General features: G+C 35.7%; 1 protein-coding gene across 4 annotated transcripts in view; it reads left to right on the forward strand.

Annotated features, from left to right (window-relative positions):
• Positions 1-27,884, forward strand: part of Ddx4 (DEAD-box helicase 4) — an 87,688-nt gene that overhangs the window by 18,104 nt on the left and 41,700 nt on the right. For all 4 annotated transcript variants that reach the window (XM_063258160.1, XM_063258161.1, XM_063258159.1 and 1 more), the window contains exons 4-5: positions 17,016-17,093; positions 27,343-27,390. In XM_063258160.1, coding sequence (XP_063114230.1) covers positions 17,016-17,093; positions 27,343-27,390 — 126 coding nt within the window. The remainder of the gene's footprint in view (positions 1-17,015; positions 17,094-27,342; positions 27,391-27,884) is intronic.

Consider the following 27,884-nt stretch of genomic DNA (forward strand, 5'->3'; position numbering starts at 1 on the left):
AGGTTTGGTTCAACTTTGATTTTTTAAAAATTTTATTTAAGGAGGAAAAAAAGCAGAAAAAGAGTACAAATTTTACAGAATTTCAGAAAAAAACAGTAGGAAATCACTAATGGATTACGTATTGTCATCTTAGAAATATTTGTTCAAGTTACAAAATTAAAGAATATAAAGTGGACATTCAAACAGCGAGACTGCAAACAGTTATGTTCAATGATCCAACAAAACTCAGTAATATCATTGTCTATCTTATATATTTAAATATACATGCAGTTATATCGTTTAGAGCACTTTCTTTTCCTCTCTTTTGTACAAAGACTATTACACATTTTGGGTTTTATTACTCCCACAGTTCTTATTACCTTTTTGGAAGAGAGTAAAACCAAATGTGACATAACATAACCGAGTTGGTCAAATCAAAAGGGTGGACATAATAGATAATGTAAAAACATAATGCAAGGTGATCAACAATGGTTACCATAATGCCTCGCACTATCTGAAATAGAATTGCCTATATCATCAGTTATAATAAAATTGAACAAAACAGTAAAGAACGAAACCAACAAAACCAAAGCATTGGAGACATTACAGGTCTTCAAAAGTAGATAATAGTCAACCAGAATGGGCGTCATAATGAATCCCACTATCTTCACAGCGGTTGCCTAAACTTTCAAACCTGGTACTATCAAGCAAAACAGAATAGAGGAACATCAGTCAAAACAAGATGGTGAGAGCAATACAGGGCTGCAAATCAAGTTAATAGAAAATCAAAGTGGGTTACTATAATATATCCTGCTACTTTTTATTTTTCCGTTAATTAAAAGGATAAAAATAAAAAAGTAATACAGTGGAGATTGAGATAAAAGAGGGCATAGCAACAAAACAGCACAGGTCAAAACATAACCATTTAAGCAAAATAGTGTTTCACCACAAGATAATCCCGACATAAGTAGTTACCATATTGTCTCTTTCCTTGAAATTTTTGCGTATAACTTCATATACTGTAGCATCAAACATATCAAAACAATGTAAAACCATTCAAGAGAATGACAGTATTACAGGGTATTTAGAATCAACTAACAGAAAATGAACAGTAGTTTGTGTATAATCTCCTTGTCTATAAAAGTTTTTGTTTATATTATCACATATAATAAAATCCAATAAGATACAACATGTTAAGACCTATGGAGACAGAAGAACAAAAGCTTGATGGGACTTCAAAGCAAGATGATTTAAATCAGCATTACCTATTATGACGTCGTTTTCTCCAAAATAGCTGTTCCTATCATCCAATCTTCTCTGCCTCATTTCTGTTGAGCTCTTTTTCTGTCATTAGTTGTCACTTTGTCTTCATTTTGTTTTCTGCTCCATTCATTGTGGCCTCTCTGCCACTATTTCTGGAATCTTCATATTTTTCTTTTTTAGAATATCCTGCAGTATTCTCTGTAGAGTTGAATTGATGGTTCCAAATTCCCCTAGTTCCTCTTTATCCTGGAAGCACCTTGTTTTTCCATCAATTTCAGGGATAGTTGCGCAGGATATATCAGTCTTGGCTGGAGGTTATTATCTTTTAAAGCTTGAATTATTTCCCCCCACGCTCTTCGTGATTTGATGGTTTGTGCCGAGAAGTCTGCTATAATTCTGATGGGTGTTCCCTTGTAAGTGATCTGTTTCTTGTCTCTGATGGCTTTTAATATTCTGTTCTTATATTGGATTTCTGGTATTTTGATTATTACATACCTGGGTGTAGCTCTGTTTCGGTGTAGGTGTCTGGGGTCCTGTATGCTTCGTACCTCTGAGTATCTTTACCTTTTGGTAAATTAGGGAAATTCTCCTGGATTATTTCTGTGAGTAGCTTTTGTAGTTCATTTGTTTGTGTCCCTACCTCTTCTTTTATGTTCTTAATTCTTCAATTATAGATTCTCTTATCATCTTCTAGCCTTTGTATTATTGCTGTTTGTTTCTTTGTTATTTTTAAGAAGTTTTTCATTTCATGCTCCCATATTATAAATCTGCCCTCCAGTTCAGATAATCTGTCCTTAGTTTCTTTCAAGGTCTTATGCCAGTTTTTGATAGAGTTTTTAGTTTCTTGGTAATCTCTTTGAACCTGCTTCACCCTATGTTTTCTCTATTTTCTCCATCAAACAATTCTCCCCTTTTTTTCTGTTTTTCCATTCCACCATCTGTTTTTTTCTTGGGTGGTGCTTAGCGTTTTTCTAACTATTCTGCTTATGTCTTGCTTTGGATCATTAATAACTTCATTTCTGAACTCGTCTATGAAGCTCTGGAGATAGTGCTTTGTGTCTATTGATGCCGTGTCTGCTATTGCCTGTTTCTCAGGATTGGGGGCCGAGGAGCCTTTCTTGCTGCTCCCTCTTCCCCTATTCTTTGTTCCTTATATACAAATGTATATAGGAGGCCCAGCTTCCTTTCCTGTTGGCCACAGTCTGAATTGCGCCAGCTAGGTGTTCCTGGCCACTGCAGTACACCAGGGAGTTACGGACCAGGCAGCCTATGCCGGGCCTGCTCCTCCAGGTCAACCTACCGAAGGCTTCACTGCTAGGGTGCACCTCCTGGCGCTGCGACCTGGGTTGTGCTAGCCTACTGGGTCTCAGCCAGCAGCGTCACATAGGCTAGGCACTGCTCACCAATCCCGCTTGAGAGGGGGATATGTGACTGAAGTCACTACAGCACCCTGTTGCAGCAAGTCTGCCTGGTCCCAGAATGTCCTCTTTTGGAGCCTTCTAGATGTGAAAGAGTCCCAGTTTCCCTCACTCCTTGCAGGTCGATGCATGGCTCCCCGCCCGTCCTACTCTCAACTCCATTCACCAATTCCCGTTCTCAGAGCTTTTGTGCATCTCTCTCCCTGATGAGCCGATTCAGATGCAGCAGCGGCGGCAGGAAACCCAAATCGCGGCTTCCAATGGTGCAGGCTCCAGCTTCCATGCTGAGGCTTTATCTGTTCCTGTTATAGCACCAGGATTGCATTCCCAGTTGGTTTCTCTCAGCCCAGTTTGTTCTTGGGTTAGCAGGGTATATCTCCTCTTGCTTAGGATTCCTTACTGCACACCATTCCTGGATTCTAAGCTGGGTCTCTCAGAGAGCCTCTGTAGCTGCTGCTATCTGTCTGCCATGTTCTCCCAGAAATCCAACTTTGATATTTCTTTGTTGATTATTTGTTTGGTTGACCTATCCATTTGTCACAGTGGGATATTGAGTCCAGGCTAAAATTCTGAATTTAAAATTTACTCTTACCACTCCTGTTTAATATAGTACTTGAAACTTTCAGCCAGAACAGCCAGGCAACAGAAAGACAAAAAGGCATATATACGGGAAAGGAAGAAGTTAGTTTATCTTTATTTGCAGATGAAATGATATTCTACATAGAAGCCCCAAAAACTCCACCAAAAGACTCCTCGTAAACAAATTCATTAAAATAGCAGGATACAAAAATCAGTAGTATTCCTGTATAGTAACAGTTAAGCTCTTCTGGTTTGTGCTACATCTGCTATAATTTTGATAGGCTTGCCTTTATAGATAACTTTTCTCTAATAGCTTTTAGTGGTCTCTCTTTTCCTTGAATTTGTGGAATTTTGATTATGATATTTTGAAGGGAGAGCCTTTTCTGCTTATGGCCATTTGGGGTTCTATATGCCTTTTGTGTTAGAACATTGAGTTCTTTTTTAGATTTGAAGTTTCTTCTAAGATTTCATTGTACAAATTTCTTCTTCCTTTGAGTCATCTTCTAATTTTTCTCTTATTTTTGTAATTCTGATTTCTTTTTGAGTAATCTAGTTGATGTTGGATCCAACTTGTTATCTTTTAGGATATCAGTGAGTTTATGATCTACATCCACATTGTGTTCAGTTTTTGATATTCTGACTTAATAATGCTTAAATCTGCTAGCCATGCTCTTTTATTGAATTTTTCTTTGTGTTATGTAGTGATTTCATAACTTACGATTATTTTTTTTTCTTCAGTAGCAGACATCAAACTCATGACCTCATGCTTGCCAGGCAAGTGCTGTGCCACTGAGCTAGATCCCTGGCCCCATAATTTATAAATCTTTGCCAAAGTTGTACTATTTTAGTACATTAGTTTGTTTCTTCTTTTAGCTCTTTCAATGATAGTTTGTGGGTGTAAAGCAAAATGTGATAGTTTTAATATGTATTACTTATTAGCATAACTATTTGGATTTCTATTTCAAGTTGTTCACATTTTTTTTTCTACTTTTCTGTTGGACTTATTTTTTATTGATTGTCAGGCATTCCTCTGGTAGCCTAGATTTTAGGCTATCTTTTCTGACTTAAGCATCATATATTTTCATTTCTGTTATTGTTTGAGGATAGGTGGAAAAATGAGTGTTGCTACATTCTCAGGCTCATCTTGAACTCTTGGGCAAAAGTAAACTTACTGCCTCAGCTACTTGATTCACTGGTACCACAGATGTGCTTTTAGTGCCCAGGTACATTGTGAGTATCTTATTCCATCCTGAGATGTGGTAGAGCACTTTCCTAGCATGCATGAAGCCCTAGGTTTAATAATTACAGACACAGACACAGACACACACTGGTGTCTTTCAATTTGTTCATGATTTATCTCACTGATCATTTTATTTTTGAGGTTAATGCTTTTGTAGTTTTAAGTCTTCCCCCACATTTATGTCTAAAAGTGTGGGAAAAGATAGGTTTTAAATTAACTTTACTTCTGGTAACTCCAAGGTGTTTGAGGTCTGCTAGGCCACATGTTGTTCTGGAGGAAGTGTTGTTAAAGCATAGAGTAAAGGAAATGAAAACAGAACCTTAGTCCCAGTGGAATGCTGCTGAGACAGCATGAGATGCTTTGCTAAGATTTGTCCAAAAGAACAGTAAATACGAAGGCTAGAAATAGCCAAAGATGGTCCCTGGGATAGTTAAACAGTTAAGTGGGTTCACTTATCTGTGCTTTACCCCTCCCATTTCCTGCTTCTGCTTTTTTGTAAAGAAAAGACTGATGAATAACCTGAGAAAACTAGAGACTGTGGCCCCTTTAGTCTCATAACTTTGTCTGTCTGTTTCTCTCTCTCTGTCTCTGGCTCTCTGTCTGTCTCTCTGTCTGTCTGTCTGTCTCGTTTTTTTTCTTTCCATCTGCTACACCTTGTTTTTGGGACCTATCACCTCATAGAAACCAACACAAAAAGCCACTATGTTAATTTTTGTAGAGCTTTACTGTCTTCATTTAGCCTTTAATCATCTTAATCTATTTCATTTTTTGTTTTAAATCATGGAACTTTGCAGAGGTGGCTTGTTCTAGGGTGTGAGATGCTGGGATTAAAGATGCAGCCATTGTGGGTGAGTGTTACTTGACCTGAATGGAATATGAGAGACAAAAAGAGAGCTGTTGCTGCTGCTGTTGCTTTTGGTGGGGCTGCTTGTCTTTTGTCGCTTTGTGATACCCCACTTCCATGCTACCCTCCCTTGGAGCCAACTGATGATGGATTGAAACCACTACAAACTGAGCCAAATTAAACCTTTCCTCATTTTAACTTTCATTGTTGGGTATTTTGTCTCAGCAACACGAAAAATGAGACAAGTGCAGATATACTTCAATTTATGAGTAAAGGATATTTTAGTCTTTATTGGCTCTAAAACAACTATTGACTTGTCATTTCTTATATCTAAATTATTTTCTTATGCTTTGAGAACCATTATACTGAAGTATGCTTTCTGCATATGAATGAACACTTTTATTACCTTTTCTACTGGTTTCTTCATTTGACATCTTGGGAACTACCCATCTTAAAAGAATGATGTTCTTTCTGTCAGGAAGGAAATATTTTCTTGCTGTGCTTTTTGATATGATTAGTCATAAGCTGTATTTGCCCGTTGAGCACTTGAAATGTAACTAATGCAGTTGAGGCACTAAAATTTTAATTCTATTTAATTTCAATTAATTTTGAATTTAAAGAACCACATGTAGCTAGTGAATACTGTGTTATCCTATGTAGCTTTAAAATTTGAGCCATATGTTTCATGACTTTTTTATTATGTATATCTGGAGAGAGCTTGGAAAACAGTAGAAGAATGTTTGCAGAATTGTTAATTCTGAGTCTTGGCATTGGTAATGTTCTCTCCTTTTTTCTCTTTGATAAAATCTAGGTTACTTAGTGATAAAGTGGGGGAATCCCTTAAATGTTAGAGAAGTTAGATATTTTTTTATTTAAAGAGAAAAACAAAACTAAACGAAGCAAGACAGTAAAAGGTTAGAAGCAACACAGAATTTCAAGAGAAAAAACATACAGTAAGAATTCACCAGTTAACAGATCACACATTGTCAACTTACAAACAGTTGTCCAGATTACAAAATTAAAGCATACAAAGTGGAGATTAATACAGTGAGATTGCAGTCAGTTCTGTTCAATGATTCAAGAAAAACTCAGCAATATGGTTCTCTTTCCTACACATTTAAATAAACTTGCAGTTATATCCTTGAGATCACTTTCCTTCCTCTCTTTTTTATACTAACAATCGCGCATTTTAGTTTCCATTACTTCCACAGTTTTTTTTTAACTTTTTCTTTGAAGAGGAAAAGAAAAAAGATTGAAAAAAAGGCCAAAAACCAAAAAACAAAACAAGACGGACCAAAGAAAAACCCAATGTGACAAAGCGAAACAGAGTCATTTAGATCAGGAGGATGGACATAGCATAAAATGAAAAAAAAAATAGTAAAAAAAATAAAGGGGGATTACTAGGTGATCAACAATGGTTACCATTAGGCCTCTTGTTATCCTAAAAAGAGTAGCCTATATCAGCTAGTATAAAAGAATTGAACAAAACTGTACATAAGACCAATAAAACCGCATTGGAGAGCTTACAGGATTCCAAAGAAGATAATAGTCAAATAATAACGGGCATCATAGAATATCTGGTTGCCTTCCAAATGGTTGCCTATACCCTCAAACTGGATACTATTAAGCGAAACAGAATATAATAAAATCAGTCAAAACAAGATACGGAGAACACTACAGGGGTTCAAATCAGGTTAATAGGGAAACAAAAAAAGTTACTGTAATCTATCGCATTATTTTTAATTTAGTTTTCCCTTAGTTAAAAGATACTAAGAAATAAATTAATTTTTTTTTAAAAAAAGGAAAGAAAAAGGGAGACTGAGATTAAAAAAAAAAAAGAACGTATCAATATAACAACACCGGTCAGAATCGAAAAATTTAACCATCATTGTGTTTCACCCCCAGATAGCTTGACATTAATGGTAGTTACCATAGTGACTTTCCTTGAAATATTTGAGTCTAACTTCGTATACTATAGCATCAAATTTATCAAGACAGTGTGAGACCGTTCAAGAGAATGAAATTATTGCAGGGTATTTAGAACCAGCCAGCATCAATGTTTGGTTTTAGAACCAAACATCAATTTCTGTATTATCTCTTTGTCTATAAAAAACTTACTTATGCTATCGCATACATTAAGATATAATAAGGTACCACATGTTAGAACCAATGGAAACAAATGAACAAAAACTTGATGGGGCTTCAAAACAGGATGATATTAAATCAGTGCTGGCTATTATGCTCTTATTCTCTTCAAAATAGTTATTTGTAGTATCACAGACAATAAAATAAAAACACCCAAATTAAAACCATTCCAAGTAATGAGTGAAAACATTATATGGCTTCAAACCAGTGTGACTGGGAATCATGATTACCACGTACTTTGATGTATTCTTATTGTTTCTTACACTAGGGAAACTATTCGGTATTTATACAGGTGAGATTTATTTCACTTATAAGTATGGTCTCGAGCTGCGTCCATTTATTTATAAATGTCTCAATGTGATCATTCTTTATAGCTGAGTAGTACTCCATTGTATAAAAATACCACAACTTTTTTATCCATTCCTCAGTTGATGGACACTTAGGTTGTTTCCAAGATCTGGCTATTACAAATTGTGCTGCTATAAACATGGGTGCACATATATCACTGTGGTATGATGCTTTCAGTTCTTCTGAGAATATGCCTAGGAGTGGAATAGCTGGGTCAAATGGTGCTTCCAGTCCCAGCTTACTGAGAAATCTCCAGACTGACCTCCACAATGGTTGCACCAGTCTACACTCCCACCAACAGTGCAGGAGAGTTCCTTTTTCCCCACAGCCTCTCCAGCATTTGTTATTGGTGGTTTTCTTGATCTTGGCCATTCTTTCAGGAGTGAGATGAAATCTCAGTGTGGTTTTAATTTGCATTTCTCTAATGACTAGTGATGCTGAACATTTTTTCATATATTTATTTGCCGTTTGTATTTCTTCATCTGAAAATTGTTTATTCATCTCCAATGCCCATTTTTGGATGGGGTCTTTGAATTTTGGGGGTCTAATTTTTTTTAATTCTTTGTATATTTTAGACAGAAGTCCTTGGTCTGAGGGACAGTTCACTAGGATTTTTTCCCAGTTTGTGTGTTTTCTTTTCATTATGTTAGAGATTTCTTTCGATGTGCAGAAACTTTTTAATAAGATGTGATCCCAGTTATTGACTCTGGGAAGTATTTCCCGTGCGGTTTGAGTCTTGTTCATGAATTCTCTACCTACCCCTATGTCTTCAAGGTTTTTACCCAATTTGTCTTTAGTGTTTCTGTTTTAATATTTATATCTTTGATCCATTTAGATTTTATTTTAGTATATGGTGACAGGCATGGGTCTAGTTTTAGTTTTCGGCATATGGAGAGCCAGTTTTTCCAACACCATTTATTAAAGAGACTGTCATTCTTCCAGTGAACCTGTTTGGCCCCTTTATCAAAGATGAGGTGGTTGAGTGTGTTTGTGGTTGTGGTTGTATCTTCTAATCTATTCCATTGGTCTTCGGCTCTGTTTTGATTCCAGTACCATGTTGATTTTACTACAGTTGCTTTGTAGTATAACTTCAAGTCAGGGATTGTGATGCCTCCTGCCTTGCTTTTGCTGCTTAGAACTGTCCTTGCTATTCTAGGTCTCTTCTGGTTCCAGATGAATTTTAGGATTGATTTCTCGAGATCTATGAGGTATGTTGATGGTATTTTTATTGGGATTGCATTGAACCTGTATAACAGTTTTGGGAGAATGGCCATTTTCACAATATTTATTCTTCCTATCCATGATCAAGGAATGTCTTTCCATTTCCTGAGATCATCTTCAATTTCATTTTTCAATGTATTATAATTTTCCCTGTATAGGTCTTTCACTTCTTTCGTGAGAGTAATTCCTAAATATTTCATTTTCTTGGTTGCTAGTGTGAAGGGTGTGGCTTCTCTTATTTCTCTCTCTGTGATTTTGTTGTTAGTATATAAGAATGCTATTGATTTTTGAGTATTGATTTTGTATCCAGCCACATTGCTGAATTTATTTATTATATCTAGGAGTCTTTCAATGGAGTTTTGGGGGTCTTCTATGTAGAGTATCATATCATCTGCAAATAGTGATAATTTAACTTCTTCTTTTCCTATCTTTATGCCTTTTATTTTTCTTTCATGTCTAATTGCTCTGGCTAGTATTTCCAGTACTATATTAAATACGAGCGGTGACAGGGGACATCCTTGTCTTGTGCCTGATTTTAAAGTAAAGGCCTTCAATTTTTGGCCACTTAGTATGATACTGGCTGTTGGTTTGTCATAGATGGCCTTTATTATGTTGAGGTAAAGACCATCTATTCCAATTTTCTGTAAGGTTCTTATCATAAATGAATGTTGTACCTTATCAAAAGCTTTTTCTGCATCTATAGAAATGGTCATGTGATTCTTTCTTTTGACTCTTGATATGGTGGATTACATTTATTGATTTACGTATATTGAACCATCCCTGCATACCTGGAATGAATCCCACTTGGTCATGGTGTGTAATCTTCTTGATGACTTGCTGCGTCCTATTTGCCAATATTTTATTGATGATCTTTGCATCTGTGTTCATTAGGGAGATTGGTCTGTGGTTCTCTTTTTCAGTTGGGTCTTTCTCAGGTTTTGGTACTAGAGTAATATTTGCTTCCAGGAATGACTTAGGAAGGATTGCTTCCCTTTCAATTTCATTGAAGAGTTTGAGGAGTGTCGGCATTAGGTCCTCTTTGTATTTCTTGTAGAATTCTGCAGTGAATCCATCTGGGCCTGGGCTCTTCTTTGTAGGTAATGACTTAATTACATTTTCGATTTCATGAATAGAAATTGGGTTATTCAGCAGTTTTACTTCTTCTTGACCTAGCTTTGGTACTTCATATGCTTCTAGAAATCTGTCTATTTCTTCTGTGTTATTTCACCTTTGAGAGTAGAGGTTTTTGATATAGGTGTTGATGATCTTCTGTATTTCTATTGGGTCTGTAGTGATTTCACCTTTTTCATTCCTTATTGCATGAATTTGAGCTTTTTCTTCCCTTTTTTAATAAGGTTGGCTAGGGGCTTATCTATTTTATTTATTCTTTCAAAGAACCAACTCTTTGATTCATTGATTCTTTGTATTGTTTTCTTAGTCTCTATTGCATTGATTTCTGCTCTGATTTTTATAATTTCCTCTCTTCTTTTGGCTTTGGGCTTGACTTGCTCTTCTTTTTCTAGCTGTTTGAGGTGTAGCATCAAGTTATTTATTTGTATTTGTTCTGTTTTCCTGGTGTGGGAACTCAGTGCAATAAATTTCCCTCTGAAGACAGCTTTCATTGCATCCCACAGATTCTGGTAAGTTGTATTTGTGTTTTCATTTGTTTGTAGGTATTGTTTAATTTCCTCTGTGACCCACTGATTACTCAAGAGTGTGTTATTCAGTTTCCATGTGTTTATGAGATTTTTGCAGTATCTTTTATCATTAATTACTAATTCCATAGCGCTATGATCTGATAACATGCAGGGGATGATTTCAGCTCATTTGCATTTCTTTAAATATGTTCTATGAGTTAATATATGGTCTGTTTTAGAGAATGACCCATGTACTGCTGAGAAAAATGCATATTCTGTTGTTGTTGGGTGGAATACTCTGTATATGTCTATCAATTCCATTTGTTCACAGGTGAGATTCAGTTCATTTATCTCTTTGCTGATTTTCTGTCCTGTTGATCTGTCCATTGGTGTCAATGGTGTGTTAAAATCTCCTAATTGTATTACTGCTAACTTGGTTTTTCATTCTGATATTACTTGTTTTATATAACTGGGTGCTTTGGAATTTGGTGCATATATATTTAAGATACTTATATCTTCCTCTTGAAGTTTTCCCGTAACCAGTGTGTAGTGACCTGCTTTGTCTCTTCTGATCATTATTGGTTTGAAGTTCACATTGTCTGCAAACAGAATAGCTACCTCTGCTTTTTTTTTGGTTCCTGTTGCGTGAAGTATTGTTTTCCATGCCTTGACTTTCAGTCTGTGAGTATCCTTTTGGGTTAGATGGGTATCTTGTAGACAGCATATGGTTGGATTCCGTTTCTTGATCCATTCTGCCAGTCTATTTCTTTTAATTAGTGCATTGAGACCATTTACGTTAATGGTTATAAGTGTTATATATTGGTTTTTTAGTGACATGCTGTATTTCTGCTGTTGCATCTCTATCTTTCTGCTCTATTTAATTGTCTGCTTTGTTAAGTGGTCTTTTCCTAAGTGTGTCTAGACTGTCTTTCAGTATTCTTTGCAGGATTGGCTTGGTGATCATGAATTTCTTCAGCTGTTCTTTGTCTTGGAAGTATCTTATTTCTCCATCAATTTTGAAGGACATTTTGCAGGGTACATCAGTCTAGGTTGGAAATCATTTTCCTTTAGGGTCTGAAATACTTCACTCCATGCTCTTCTTGCCTTTATTGTTTGTGTTGAGAAGTCTGCTGTAATTCTGATAGGTTTTCCTTTATAGGTGATCTGTCTTTTATCTGACAGCTTTTAATATTCTATTCTTTTGTTCGATTTCTGGAATGGTGATTGTTATATGTCTGGGTGTAGTTTTATTTTGGTTATGGCTATTTGGAGTTCTATATACCTCATTGATCCTGATATCAGTTTCCAATTTCATGTTTGGGAAGTTTTCGGCAATTACTTCTCTAAATATCCTCTTGACATCCTTTGTATTGTCTCCTTCTTTTTCATTTATCCCTATCAACCTTATTTTGTTTTTCTTTGCGTCATCTTGCAGGTGTTGTATTGTTATTTCTTGATTTCTTGTTATTTTTAAAAGATCTTTCCTTTCCTGTTCACTGGCTGCAATCTTGTCTTCAAGGTCCGAAATTCTATCTTTGCATTCATTCAGGTGGTTTTTACAACTTTCAATGTTGCTTTTGATTTCCTGTATATCTCTTTGCATCTGTTTTATATATTCTGTGTGTTTCTTATATTGTTCATCCAGAGATTCTATCCTTTTGTTTAGTTCCTCCAATTTTTTAGCTGTGCCTTCTTCAGATAGTTCAGCATCTCCTTCATTTCTTTTATTATTTCTTCTTTTACATTATTTCTAGTTTGAATTCCTTCAAAACTTCCCAAGCTGCTTCTTTATTTCTGTTACTATTGTTTCAGGTATTTCAGGTATATGGCATGTATTTTCTTCTATGTACATGGCTTCTAGGCTTTCTTGGGATGGGTTGGATGTTTGAGATTGCATTTTGGTCTTTCGTTTTGTCATTTTCCTATATTACTTTGTTTCAAGTGTTGTTTCAGAGTTTCCCCTGGTTGTGTTGTAATTTGACTCTTATGTCCTGGGCTCTTGGGACTCCTCTTGTAGTAGCTCCCTCCTTGGGCAGCGGAGCCCCTGGATTAAAAGAGGCTTGCCAGGCTCCTCTCAGGTAGACCTAAAGCTTCCTCAATTTGCACAGTTTCAGGACCAGACTGGAGTTGCCTCCGCTCGGCTGGATGCTCACCTTCCGGTCCCCAGCGGTGGTAGTTGGGCCCTGGGCAGGAGATGTGGCAGCAGGGCTGGCCTCCGCTCAGCTGGATGCGCACCTTCCAGTCCCCAGCGGTGGTAGTATGGGCACCGGTGGTAGTATGGGCACCGGGCGGGAGAGGCAGCAGCAGGGCCGGCCTCTGCTCAGCTGGATGCGCACCTTCCCGTCCCCAGTGGTGGCAGTATGGGTCCCAGGAAGGAGAGTCGGCAGCAGGGCCGGCCTCAGCTCAGCTGGATGCGCACCTTCCAGTCCCCAGCTGTGAGAAGTTAGATTTTTAAAAAAATTTTTTATTTTTAAGAGATTAAGACAAAACAGGACATAACAAAGCAGATCAGAACAAAACAATGTAAGCAACACAGTATTTCACTAAGAAAACAACCTGTAATTAACAGTAACTACTACAATGTCTCTTCCGTTGAAATAGTTCAGTATAACTTCATTTACAGTAGTATCAAACATAACAAAATAGTATGAAAATATTCAAGAGAATGAGAGTATTACAGGGCATTAAGAACCAAATAACAGAAAACAAACAATGGCTACTATATTATCTTATTTTCCATAGAAAATCTGTTTATACTTTCACACATAATACAATCCAATAAGGTACAACATAATAGAGCCAGTGGAAACAAGATCAGAAGCATGGTAGCACTTTACAGTAAGATGATATTATACCAGTACTGGCTATTATAATGACTTGTTCCCCTCAAATTAGCTGTTCATACCATCACAGTTAATAAAATCAAACAAACAAGGATAAACCTATTACAACTAACTAATGTGATCATTATAAGGCTTTAAAACAATGTAATGGGGAATCATGATTACCATAAACTCTCATGTACTCTTTAACTATTTCTTACACAAGGGAGATTATACGGTGTTTATACATGTGTGTTTGATTTGTTTCGCTTCTGAGTATGGTCTCAAGTTGCACCCATTTATTAGTAAATATCTCATTGTGATCATTCTTTATAGCTGAGTAGTACTCCATTGTATAAAAATACAACTTTTTTATCCATTCCTCAGTTGATGGACACTTAGGTTGTTTCCAAGATCTGGCTATTACAAATTGTGCTGCTATAAACATGGGTACACATATATCACTGTGGTGTGATATTTTCAGTTCTTCTGGAAATATGCCCAGAAGTGGAATAACTGGGTTGAATGGGACCTCCAATCCCAGCTTTTTGAGGAATCTCCAGACTGACCTCCACAGTGGATGCACCAGTCTGCACTCCTACCAACAATGCAGGAGCATTCCTTTTTTCCCACAGCCTCTCCAGCATTTGTTGTTGGTAGTTTTCTTGATCCTGGCCATTCTTTCAGGAGTGAGATGGAATCTCAGTGTTGTTTTAATTTGCATTTCTCTAATGACTAATGATGATGAGCATTTTTTCATGTATTTATTTGCCATTTGTATTTCCTCACCTGAGAACTGTGTATTCATCTCAGATGCCCATTTTTGGATTGGGTTTTCACTATGTGGCTGAGACTAGTCTCAAAGTCTACGCTTGCCACATATGACTGTGCATCCTGTAATCCAAGCACTTTGGAGGTTAAGGCAGGATAGTTGCAAATTTGAACAACAGCAGCAACAAAACATGTGAGAAACTTGGGTTTAGTCTCCATTATTATAAAAATAAATAATTTGGGCTCAAGTGATCCTCTTGCCTCAACTACCCAAGTAGTTGGGACCATATGTGTGTATTATCACATATATTCTTTTCTATTTTAAAAATGTTATTACATGTGTAAAAATCTTCAGTCTGTTGAATTTGACATTTTTTAACCAAAATGGCACATTTACATTGTACAATCTGAATTTTTTTCAGGTAATATTGTTTTTCAGGTAATATTGTTTGTAATAATGATGCTTATAGTGCATTTATAGTTATACTCTGGTGTATGAATGGATTATATATTTTTATTCTGTTGAAGATAACCATTTTATATACATTTGATTTGTTTTCTGTTAGTATTATGAACATCTATGACAATTTTTATTTTCCTAGTTTTCTATATGCACAGGGTATTGGTTCTAGACCTCTGTAACAAAATTTAAGGATGCTTAAGTTACTTATATGAAATTTCATAGTACTGTGTTTGCATATAATCTATACACATTCTCATGTATATGTAAGTCATCTCAGGATTACTTGTAATACCTAACACAATTTAAGTGCCATGTAAATATTCTGTTTTGCTTACGGAATAATGAAAAGGAAAGTTTATACATGGCATGTATGCGGTGTTTTTACTAATATTTTTGTTCTATGGTTAGTGTGGAGCCTGTAGGTTACAGAATGGCACTGTATATGTTTTTAAGTCATGAATGATATTGAGCTATGTCTTATGATTATCAGTGGACATAATGAAATAATTTTTCTTTTTAATCTGTTAATGTTATGAAATACCTTTTTAGGTGTTCTGATATTAAAATATCTTTCCATACTGGGATAAACTCAATATTTTATTTTTTGAATTGAGATTGGTTTGCTAATATTTTGAAATTTTGTGTCTATTAGTAATAGGGTGATAATTTTCTTTTGTTATCCAGGTTATATTAGTCTTGTAGAATGAATTGGTAAATAATTTTTTATTTCCTAGAAGATTTACAAGACATGGAATAATTTGTGCTTTGAGAGTTTGTTAGAACTCACATTAAACTGTCTATAAATCTGGCGTAGATGTATACCGTCTGATCCAGTTCCTTTGGAACAATTTTTTTGGTAGAACAATTTTTAAAATAGTGTTTTTTGAGTCAGTTTTGGTGAGTTAATAATTGAGTTCTACTCTGCCATAAAGAAGGATAAACTTGAGACATTTATTGCTAAATGGATGGATCTTGAAACCATACTCTTAAGTGAAATAAATCAGACATACATGTAATACTGTACTGTCTCACTGGTGGGAGAAACTGAGGATAAATAAGAAAATCAAATTGTATAAGAGATATGGTGAAATGGAAAGAAATTATTCAAAAGGAAAGAGGAACTAGGGAAAGAGGTGGGGGAAAGGAAGGAAATCAAAAAAAATGAGAAAAGAAGGATAAAATGGAATCAAAGCTTTTAAGTGTGAGAAGAGGGGAATGGAAGGGAAAAATCAAGGTATATTATGCACAGGTACAAAATTTCTATGATGAATGTGATCATTGTATGTACCTAAATTGTACCAATAAACTAAAAATAATTATTTTTTAGCTCATTGAGTTTAGTGTAAAAATTTAAATGCTGATAAGTAGTATTTATCGTATAATTCTGACATGTTATTTATGTATGTAGTTTGGCCTGGCTTTGAACTCACTATGTATTCCAAACTGGCTTTCAACTCACTGGGATCCTCTTGTCTCAGCTTCTCAAATGCTGGGATTACAGGCATGTGCCACTATGCCTGGATAGTTATGATGTTTTAAATTTGCATTTTGAGTTTTTCCTCTGAATTGCGGTTTACATGGAAGTATTTTAAAAATACATTTCTAAATGTAAGTAGAATTTAAATTTAGTAACTTCTGATTTGATTGCATTGTAATCAGAGTTTTGTGTAAGTGATACTGAATTGAATTTTGTTGAATTTATATGGAAGATTTTACCAACATTTTGTTGTTGAAAGTTCTAGAATGTTGAATACTGTTTATTTCTATGAAATTTGAGTGAGCAGGATTCTGTGGATTATTAGACTTTATTCTCCTTTGATCAGTTTTTGTTTTTGTAGACAGTGCATATAAGAACACCTTTATGTATATGTGTAACTTTGAGAGTTTGTATAGAATGAAAATTCATATTGATTACTTTTAAAAACTATATGCCTTTTAAATTAAGATCGATTGATCCAATTTATAGTCTACAGTGTGTGATTTGTGTTTATTTTACTTATATCCTTTACTGTTCTTAGCATTAGCAAACTTTAATACTTTTCTAGTTAATCATGTGGTAAAAATTATTGTCTCTTTTGATTTATAGTTCTTTAGGTTTTAGTGAGATATAGTAACTATTTTCTTTTGGAGACCACCTATTCATCTTTATATCCCATTTTTTACTATGCTGTTTATTTCTATATAAAATTTCTCCTTTGCTGTATGTGGCATGTTGAAAAGGATTAAAGTTTGCATACTACCTAAATACTTCTCTTCAACGTGCTTAAAAATGTTACTTATTTTAGAAATGGATGATGGATCATCTCAACAAGATCATTTCATGAGAAGCCACTTTGCCTCTGGGAGGAGTTTGGGAAATAGAGGTATGAATTTTAGTCTTAACCCTAATTGTCGAGCGATGGAATAGAAGAGTAGAGGCTTTTGGTCAAAGCTAAGCTAAGCCTGTTCCTCATACCCTAAAGTGAGGATTGAGCCTAGGGCCTTTACAATGAGCTATATCCCTAGTGTTTTAAAAATTCATTCACTCATCATGGTCTTAAGGATTTAATACAGGTCCTTTGCACTAAGATACTCTCCATCCACTTTTTAAAAACTTTGTATGTTGAGAGAGGTTTTCACTAAATTACTGAGTTGCACAGGCTAGCAGACAAGGTCTTGCTAAATTGCCTGATTGGGCTCAAACTTCTGCTTTAACCTCCTAGAATGGTGAGATTAAGGTGAACACCACCAAACTCAGTCTTTTATAACTCCTGTATAGTAGATCTTGTTGAGACAATAAGTTCATCATTTTTTCAAATCAATGTCTTTTTGGTTTTTACTTCTTTGGACAACTGTGACATAGTTAAGTTGACTGAACAGACATACTGGATGGATGGGCAGACAAATTTGTTGAATAGATTGTTTGGACAGATCTTTCACTGTTTTTAAATTTATGATTACTGATTTTTAACAGTTGACTTGGGAACATGTTTGTAAAAGCTTAGAGATTGGGATGAAAAGACCTCTTTTTCAATTTTTATATTTCTTAGGAAAGGGAGCATGGAAAGCATTCCTTTTAGCTCATTGATGCTGTGTTTACAAGATTATTTTCACAGGCTTAAGTTTTTAAAGGTCACTTTTAAGAATTGCTATGTGCTTCAGTCATGCAGTTGGTTAGCACATGATATTTACACAGCAACTACAGGAGGTTGTTAGATAATGACAGCAATATATCTTCCTGCAGTCCCTTTTTTAGACTTAATTAAAATGCTGAAAATATTCTACTTTTTTATTATAACACAATAATATTGTTAGAACTTCTAAGTCTGTTTAAAATCTATATGACCATTTCTTTTAGGTGATCTCTTTGCCTAGGGCTACTTGGTAGTTTTAAATACATATAACACCCTTAAATTTATTTTTTTAGAGATGTTTTTCACTGTTCCAATTATTTTTATTTTTATAGGGGTATGAAGGTTGATGTATGTATCACATTAGCCATTTGGAAATCTTAGATAACAATGAGCATAAATTTGAATGTTATATTTGGACATTTTCCTGCTATTTACATAATTTACTTTTCAAATATATTTTGTTTTTAAAGCTGCATATTAAGTAGGATTATTGCTAGTTTGGTTAAAAAACTGAAAGCTGAGTTTGCTAAGAGATATAACTATAGATTTTGTTGGCTATTACTATCAACAGAAGTAATATCTTAATATACTTAGAATATTTACTATTTAGATACATTTTTAAATTTTCTGTTAATCTAAATATTTCAGCTTCATTGGAATAAGAAATATGTAGAAGATTAGTAAAGCACATGGCTTCAGTGTATCTAGATAAGTCACGGAGGCATGAGCTTCAGTACTATATATTATAGATAGTCTTGCCTCTTTATTTTTGGTGTAGTCTTCCTGCCCTACTTTCCAGCCACTATGATCTAAATATCTGCTCCACCATGTCCTTCTGCCATGTCATTCCTGCTATAAAGCCAGCTGACCATGTACTGAATTCCTGAGTCAAATTAAACATTTCCTTTTTTAAACTTTGGGTGTTGGGTATTCTATTCAACAACAGGAAAGTTAATTAATAGGCAAAATTGGTTCCAAACAAGTGGAGTAATTACTGTCACTATATGTAACTATGTGGTTTAGAAAGCCTTTGGAACTGGGTTTATAGGAAGTTGGAAAATTTTGTAAACACTGGCTATTCAAGATCTAGAATCCTATAAACAGAGCCCTATTTTGTGACTCTAGTCAGAACTCAGAAGATGCTAACAGAAATGCAAACACTAAAGGACGGGTACAGAAGGTTTCAGTTGGGAACAAGCACTCCATTGGCAATTGGACTAGACACGTAATATGTTACACCCTGACAGAAAATTTGTATACACACTGCCTGTGTCCCAAGAATTTGCAGCAAACTAAGATTAAGAGTAGTAGGCTAATGAATCTGGCAGAGGAAATTCTAAGACATCTCAACATTCAGGATGTGGCATGGATACTACTGGTTGTTATTAGCAAGATTTATAGTGAGAGTCAGGGCCTAAAGGCAGAGAAGAAAAAATTTTAAAAACTTAAAATTGACTTAGAATTGTGTGTAAAGTTTGGGCCTAAGGAGGTGTGTCTGCTGATGAAATCAGTGCCATTAAAAAAGAAATAAAAGTGTTTTTCACAAGGACAAGAAAAAGGACACCTTGAGCACAACCCCACCTATCATAATCTCAGAGTTACAAAAGTGTAAACTTTTCATTTGGGAAGAGAGTCCCTGGAACTCCTGCTAGAATGGAGCTGTTTAGGGAATTGGTTCCTTAGAATTCAGTTCACTCTGCTCTGCTGTCCAGGAATTTAGAGGTTGTTGTAGCAAAGGTCCAGCGGGTTCTGGATGCAGTCCCTGGTCTTTTATGTGATACTGGTTTTACTAGCATGCAAAACACAAGCTTTTACCAAGTTTAGAGGAAGAATTTGGAGGTTAGACAAGGAGCCCCCAGGAGGGCAGTGTGTTGAACTGTGATAATGAAGCCAGTGGAAATTTGAGGAAGTTGAATATGCCAGTAATGAGGAATTTTGTCAAGGAAGGCTTCAGACTGAGTAGATCCAGCCTGAGAGAAAGAGAGAGACTGGGTGGATTGCAGCTAGCAAAGCCATAGAGGTGGCCACAAGCCCACTGGAACTCAGGTTTTATAACCATGTACCCTAGGTGCCAGATATGGAGCTATAGAACGTAATGTTTGGCCTGCTGGGTTTCAGTATTGCTTTGGTGTGATTCTTTTCTATTTCTCTATTCCTTCGATCATGTTCATTCTGTTGTATTTTGTTTTTGATTTTTAGAGGTTCGTAGTTAAGAGCCTGTCTTCAGTCTTAGAAGAGTGTTGGATGTGTGAAAAATGCTGAGACTGAGACTTTAGGAAGGGATTATTCCTTATTATTAAACTTAACTAAGTTTTATTTGGAAATTAAGTGTATTTTAAGTGTATTTAAGCACATGATGTGCTTTCATGTGAGGTTGACAAGAAGTAGATTATGACTACTAGTCTCTGCTATGTCAATTTCATTGGATTAAAAAATTAGTAAACTTGTATTATGGTTTATATCTAGATGTCCTTCCCCAAAATCCTCATGAACTGATAGATACGGCTTGTAGAAGTGATTAGATTATGTGTATGATACTGGATTAGTTTGCTGATTGGTATAGCATAGTTCTGGGTATGGATGATGGATATACTAAAGAGGAATGATCTACCCTGGGTATGAATGGCACCAACAAATAAACTTATAGCCTGGATAGAATAAAAAGAGAAAGAGTAAGTCTCATTGATCCTATGCCATTGACTGTTTATCTTCTGCTGTGTCCTTTTGTCGTGCTGCCTTACAGCCAACCAACTGTGGGCTGAAACCTCTACAAACTGCTAAAATAAATCTTTCCAACTCTTAACTTGTAGGTGTTAGGTATTTCATCCCAGCAACAAGGAAGTAACTAAAACAGCATGCTTCTGGGTATGTCTGGGTGGGTCGTGGAGTTATGGCCTTAAGTAGCATATATGGTCTTTGCTGATTCCCTTCAGATAGTGTTTATGGTCACCATGAACTAACCAGCTTTGTTCTGCCATGCACTTCTATCATATTTGTCTCACTTTCCCAAATTGATGATACACTGTATGTAGTACCTCAAAGAGGTGTTTATTTTGGGTCATGGTTTCAGTCAATAGTCAACTGGCACCAGGGCAGAAAAGGCATGGTAGAAGTACATGGTGTAGGAAAATGCTTACTACATGGTGTTCTGGGATTAGCAAAAGGAAGAACTAGGTAGGAAAGTAAACTCTTATAGTTCATGCCTCCAGCGACTTACCTCTTCTGACCAGGCCTTACCTCCTAATAGCACATTGAGCCATAAACTCACTAGTGAATTATACTGCCCCCATAATCCATTCATCTTCCAAACATAAGACTTTTGGGGGATATTATCTAACACTTTACCTTTTGTCCCCGAAAGTCTCATGTCCATTTCTTGATGAAAAATGCATTTAGTCTCTCACTAAGAGTCTTAATATTAAGTCCCAGCATTGCTGAAAAGTCCAATTGCAAAGTCTTTTCTGAGACTCAAGGCACACTGTCAGCTGTGAGTTCCTCTAAAACTGAAAGAGTTAAATACTTTCAACATACAGGGAAAGCATTCCCATTCCAAAAGAGTGGAGTAGGGAGATAAAAAGGAATGGGAGCAAAGCAAGACCAAAATCCATCAGGAAAAATACGAAATCTTCTACTTCAATGTCTAGCACCTTGGGCAGGTTGTGAGCTTCAAAAGGCTTGGGCGACCCCACCTCTTCATCACTGCTTGTTGGAACCCTCATGTCCTCTCTCTCAAGGAGCTCTGCTCACTTCTCACAGATTTCCTCAGCAGACATTCCATGTTCTTGAATCTTCCAGCTGAGTCTTTACTACACTTACAGCTTCACTCTCACAGCTTTACATAAGAACTTCTTAAGAGCACAGTGCTTAACCCCTCAAGCCTCCCTGTAACTTTTGCATTCTGTGTGTCTGTAGAACCAGCACCACACAAACAATGCCAACTGCTGTCAGCTTGAGTTGTAGCCAGGAACTGTTGGACATCAGTGTTCTGGATAGCTAAGCATTCTTAAATGATTTATTGTATATTTATTTCTTAAGTGGCCCTTCTAGAGCAGGAATCTCAAGGGCTTTCTTCTGAAGTGAAAGCTTTACAGTTTTGTACCATTGAGTCTAGGAAGGATGGAGTCTTGCTGGTTCCTAGATTGTTTAAAACCATCTTCCCCATTTTCCTGATGCAGAGTATTTGGCTTCTTTTTAATGCTAATCTTTTCAATAACCACATTCTCCTTTGCCCTAACTTTGCAGGTTTCCTTTCTGATGAAACTGCAGACCTTTCTCATCTGTTTTGTGCTCTTCATTTTCACTGTAGATCTGCCTGAAAGCAGTTTAGTATTGTCCATGTTGTAGCCTGGATATTGGGCTCTTTTGAAATTTTCCTCCAGATTAATTATTCCACTGTCCTTAATCTCAATATTCTGTGCAGTCTCAGGCCATGGGCAAAATTAGATGAGTTTTTTTTTTTTTACCAGAGTGTAATGCACATGCCCTCTAGTCCAACTTCTAGTGGAATCCTTGTTTCCAGCTTTATTGTAATCCAATATTAAACATTGTAATCCAAATATTGTATATTGTAATCTAAATATTCCAATCCTTTTTCCAATCCTCTTTACAATCTGGAAAGTTATATATTTGTAATCCCATTGAAACGTTAGTGGAATTTGAACAAGTTAATTACAACTTGCTATCTCCAGTGCAACCCACAGCGAGAGTAAAGACACTAAGATATATTCAAAGTTATGGGCAGCCAAGGGGTCCTAAATACAATCCAAATGAGGATAAATGTGGACAAAAGGCCTTGATCCATGGCCTGTCCCAGAATTTATTATCTTGTAAAGAAGGGATGGTTCGAGGATGATTGATAGTGAGGATAGTGGGAATTGAGTGGGGTGAGTTGAGCAGGCCAGGTAGAGAGTAAGCATTTCTGTAGTATGCAGAGAGAAAGATAGGCAGAAAGACCAGTGTACATAACTCATTTGGGATAGCGTGTCGGTGAATTTAGGAGGCCATTGCTTCAGTTGCTGTACCTGGGAAGTGATAGCCTCTTATTTTGAGGCCTCATACCCAGTTGGGCTCTGACATCCTGCTGCCTTTAACCATTTTACAGGGAACAGAATATAAGGGAACAGGAAATTGTAGGTCAGCCTTAAAGATTACTTATCAAGAGCTCAGGGTTTAGCTCAGAGGTTTAAGTGCCCTCCTGACAAACATAAAGTATTGAGTTTAAACCGTGGTACCAAAACAAACAGACAAAAGTTTACTTATCTCAGTACCTTAAGTAGCCTTATTTGTATCACTTAGAGCCAATTAAAAGAAGGGGAAAATAGCATAGCCAGGTCTCTACAGTATCAGTACATGGAGACAAGGCTCCATTTAAATAATGCAGAGATAATAGTTCTGCATTCAAGGAGAGCTGTCCACTTGGTCTTCTGTAGGCTTTACGGTCTGCGTACCTGGCCTTCTGAGATGTGATCAGAATCATCACATTTGGCATACGGTGTCCATTTGGCCTTCTACAGGCTTTACTGTCTGCATACCTGGTGTTCTGAGCTGTGACCAGAGTTACTCATCACATTTGGCATACAGCGTTCTAGAAGCCAGAATTTCCAAATATTTCCAGATTTTTTTCTGCAAAGCAGTTCCAAAGGCTTCTAAATCTATGGTCAAACACCATCACAGCAAGGAACCTACTTCTGTGGTATCAATACCTATTTTTATTATTTTCCTGAGTAACTGAAATGCAGTGCCTGACACCTACAGTGTAAAGGAGGAGAGGTTATTTTGGCTCGTGGTTCTAGTCTGTGGTCATTTGATTCCAAGGCAAATGCACATGTTACCAGGTACATGTTACCTGCAGTAGGAGAAAACTGTTCACTGCATGGTTACCAGAAAGCAAAGAGTGAAGGGGAGAACTTGGGAGGGCGATACACTCTTACAGGCTTCAGTGACCTGTCTTTTCCAATCAGGCCCCACCTCCTAACAGCACATTCAGCTATAAACTCATTTATATTAGTACCCAACCTTTTTAAGAGCATGACACTTTGGGAGGACATTTTAGATATGAATAGTAAAGTCATTTCTGCCTTTGAACCGCAAACCACATGTTAAATTCCTCAAAATTGTGATCTAAATTAAGCATTCTCTTCTTTATGTTGTGAGTGTTAGGTGTTGTGTCCAGCATTGGAAAAGCTGTTATAAATCGTATTTTAGGGGAGGCTACAATAGTTTTTGTACCCTTCTAAATTGAATAAAACCTTTTTCAATAAGAGAATCACCACTGAGATAAATTTTGCCACACATTATTTCCATATGTTGAGATACATTAAATCAGTATTCTTTGTCAAAGGTCAGTACTTTAAAGTGTTATACTTTATATAATCTCAGAAATCGATAAACATGTGAATATAACTTCTTTGAGTCCTTTAACATTGTTTCAATTGCTGTTGTTTATTCTGAATAGAACTTTATAGCTAAGAATATGATTTTGAAGTTAACTTATTTAAAATGTAGCATAATGTTAATTAGCTTTTCATGTTCTGTGAAGTACAGATAAGCATCTTTAATTTCTTGAGTCACATTTATATTTAAGCTCTGATGAAAATATTCAGAGTTGGGCAAATTTGTTTTATAGTTGGGCAATTTTGTGTGCAGTATTAGTAGTTTCACAGGTCCCCTATAATAGGGTAATACAGATACAGGTAAAACAATTTATAGGGATCAGAGGGAATGCTTTAATTTTTTTGCAGTGATGATTTTAATTTAGTCAATTTATGCTGTTTTGGATGTCTCTGTTACTCCTTTTTTTCTAATCATATATTGTATGTCTATCTTTTAAGTTTTTTTGTTATGTTCTGTTTTGAGGTGAGGTCTTGCTAAAGTTAATTTAGTATGAATTAAAATGTTGGGTGTTTAGAATTATGTAATGGAAAATAGAAGTATGAAGAGTAATGTGGGCAGATAGTATGGAAGAGAAGAGAGAAAGTGTGAAAGGAGTAGTATTCGTAGTTTCTTTTCTTTCATCCCTGATTTTAATTTTTTTAAGTAGAAAGGCCAAAAGAAGTTTACTGGAAAAATAAGTACATAATAAAACAGTTGAAAAATGGGACAAGAATATAAAGTTTCCTGTAGCAATGATTTTCAGACAGGGACAGAGTATAACAGCTGAGTTTGTCAAGGAAAGAGTTCAACTTACCAAAAATAATGAAGTAAGTTTTCTGGTTGAATACCTCTACTAAAATAGTAAGAAGTAGAAACCTGTATTTTACCAGTAGTAGATTTATGTTTTTTACTTTGTTAACATAATTTAAGGATTTTATTAAAGTTGCAAGTCTGTTATTCATTAACTTTGTACTCTTCGATTCCCATTTTTGAAAGTCTCCTTACCCAAAAGACTTATTAGTTTTTGAAGGTGCAGGTGATACTGTATGTTAAAGAATTTATCTGAACTTTTTCAGATACTAGAGACTCTTAACAAAAGAGAACATACTCCCACAGTGGGTAGATTTGTAGTGGGAAAGGGTTTTAGAAACAAAGGTAATTACTTGTTTATGGTATCTTAATAATCAAAACTTGAGTTGGCCCTAAGCTTTTTTATTCTTTGGGTTCATATTTCCTGTTAGTATACATGGAAAATGTGAACTTTTGTCAAGAATTTATGAAGATTACCTAGGAATGCTTTCACTTTTGTAGTCATAGTTTCAGCAGGCTATATTCCTCTGGGTGGGCTTGCTTTTTATTTGCTCGATTCTGATTTGTTTTTGAAGCAGTCATGTTCCTTGGTAGAGCATCTTCAGATTGAGTCACCCTACATATGATCCCCAGTTATTTCTTTCTTTACTCAAGACTGCCTTTCTCCTTCCATGAGATTTGTGTTACTCTTCCATGTGAATTTTAGTACATGTCTTTAGTTAAGCAAAGAACTAGTAATGTTTGAAATTATATTATTTTCTTAAGAACTTAAAAAATTCATAAACATTTTTAAATCAAAATTTTGGCAAAGTTAATAATGTTTAGGTAGAAGACTTTGCCAAGTGTTTCGGAGAGTAACTGACTCTTGAGGAGCAAATGAGGTGGATGCAGCAATGTGTGGAGGATAGTAGAATGTAGTTCTTAAGCAGCCTCAAAGCAAATATTGAAATGTATGAAATAATTCAAAACTTAGGTTTTGTGGGAACATATTCTTTAGGGATTATATTATGTATTTTGAAATACTGTATCTGCCCAAGAATTTTTTATTAATGTAGTAAGGCTGTAGGATACATGCTTTTACAGTACGCACATATGCTAAGTGAGCATTAAATTTTTGTGAAATTTTATTGCTAGAAAAGAGCTTAGATTTTGTTAAACTTGAGGTGTTAAGTCCCTTGAGATTGTATGTATGCATACATACACATGCACTTATTTTGTGTACAAATTGAACACTGTCAAATAAGTCAGTTAGCTTTTGTGTTAAAGAGGCATAGATGTAACACATTAAGCTCACATCTCCTGAGATGGTTTTTTTAAGGTGGAAGTTTTACTGTGTTGCTCATGCAGGTCTTGAACTCATGGGCTCAAGCAGTCCTACTGCCTCAGCCTTCCTACTGGTACTATAGGCATGTGTCTTCATATCTGGCTCCCTATGTATCTTTGTACTCAAGATAAGACTCAGCTTTAATTTTGAGCCAGGATCTTGCTACATAGGCTAGGCAAGCCTCCAAATTTGAGATCCTCCTCTCTCAGCCTCCCTAGTTCTGGGAATATAAGTATGAACCAACTTGCTCAGTTTGAGAATCAACATTTTAAGTTTTTAAAATCTTATGAATGATTACTAAGGATTACTAAGGATTTCCATATTACTGAGAAGGGAAAAATTATCACACATTATAATTAAAATTTAACTTTCTTGAATTAATTGCTAATATATAGTTATAATTCTAATTTAACTTACATTGTATTGTAATTTAATTTACATTGTTCTTTGGAAGATGAAGTGATTGGGGATTAATTTGTAAAATTTCAAATTTTTGATATTTTTAATAGAAAATATATAGTGATTATACTAACATGTATTTCTGATTTTTCCATACACATATATAGGAGTATAGCTCATTTGAGGAAAAATAATACTGGCTGAGAAGAAAGTTTTTTGTTTTTGTTTTTTTTTTTGTCTTTTTGAGCCAGGGTCTCACTATGCAGTTCAGGCTGGCCTTGAGCTCACGTTATAGCCCAGGCTGGTCTCGAACTTGCAACGATCCTCCTGCCTCAGCCTCCCGAGTGCTGGGATTATAGTTGTGAGCTACCATGCTCAGCTAAGAAAGTTGTTTTTAACTTAAAGAGAATGAGGCTAAAAAATTGACAGAAAGCTGATCTTAGCAAAACCTGAGTTTTCATTCAATATATATACACTTGCATATCATTTATTTCCTTTTAAATATCATAACTACTTGGCCCTGATTTTTTTAAATACAGAGGTAAATGGTATTTTTTTTAAAGTGTGCAAGTTTCATTTTATATTTTTATGCAGGTTTTTCAAATAAGTTTGAAGAAGGTGATAACTGTGGGTTCTTGAAAGGTAAGTTCAGTGTTTTTATAGTAACTTTTAAAAATGCAATGTCAAGAGCACATTCTGAAGAGTTATTATATTATTTTAGTTAGGCGCAGGTCTCATTTACTTAAACCCAATATAAAGTGACTGTATCTGAGGCCCTAGGGATATTTTCTGGTTAGTAGTTGAATTCAGCCATCCTAATGTGGTTTCTTGGCACCTAGCTCAATAACCTGTGAAGTGAAAATATGAATGCTGGACTACGTTTAGAAAAGGAATAGGTAGAAGAAAGGACAAATTGAGAATTAAAATGATACTACATATATAAACACAGTTCAGGACCATTTCCATTCAAAGACAATGATGATTCTTCTTTTTTTGTTTTTTTCCAATTTGGATTTTTGTGATTGGGTAGTCCGGGCTGTCACTGAACTTTTGATCATCTTGTCTTAGTCTCTTGAGTGCTTGGATTATACATATGTGCCATCACTCTTGGCAAGAAATATTCTTCATAATGTGTA

This window comes from Cavia porcellus, unplaced genomic scaffold (genome assembly GCF_034190915.1).
Source record: "Cavia porcellus strain 051 isolate PalLab524CR breed Dunkin Hartley unplaced genomic scaffold, mCavPor4.1 scaffold_11, whole genome shotgun sequence".
In the NCBI taxonomy this organism is placed as follows: domain Eukaryota; kingdom Metazoa; phylum Chordata; class Mammalia; order Rodentia; family Caviidae; genus Cavia; species Cavia porcellus.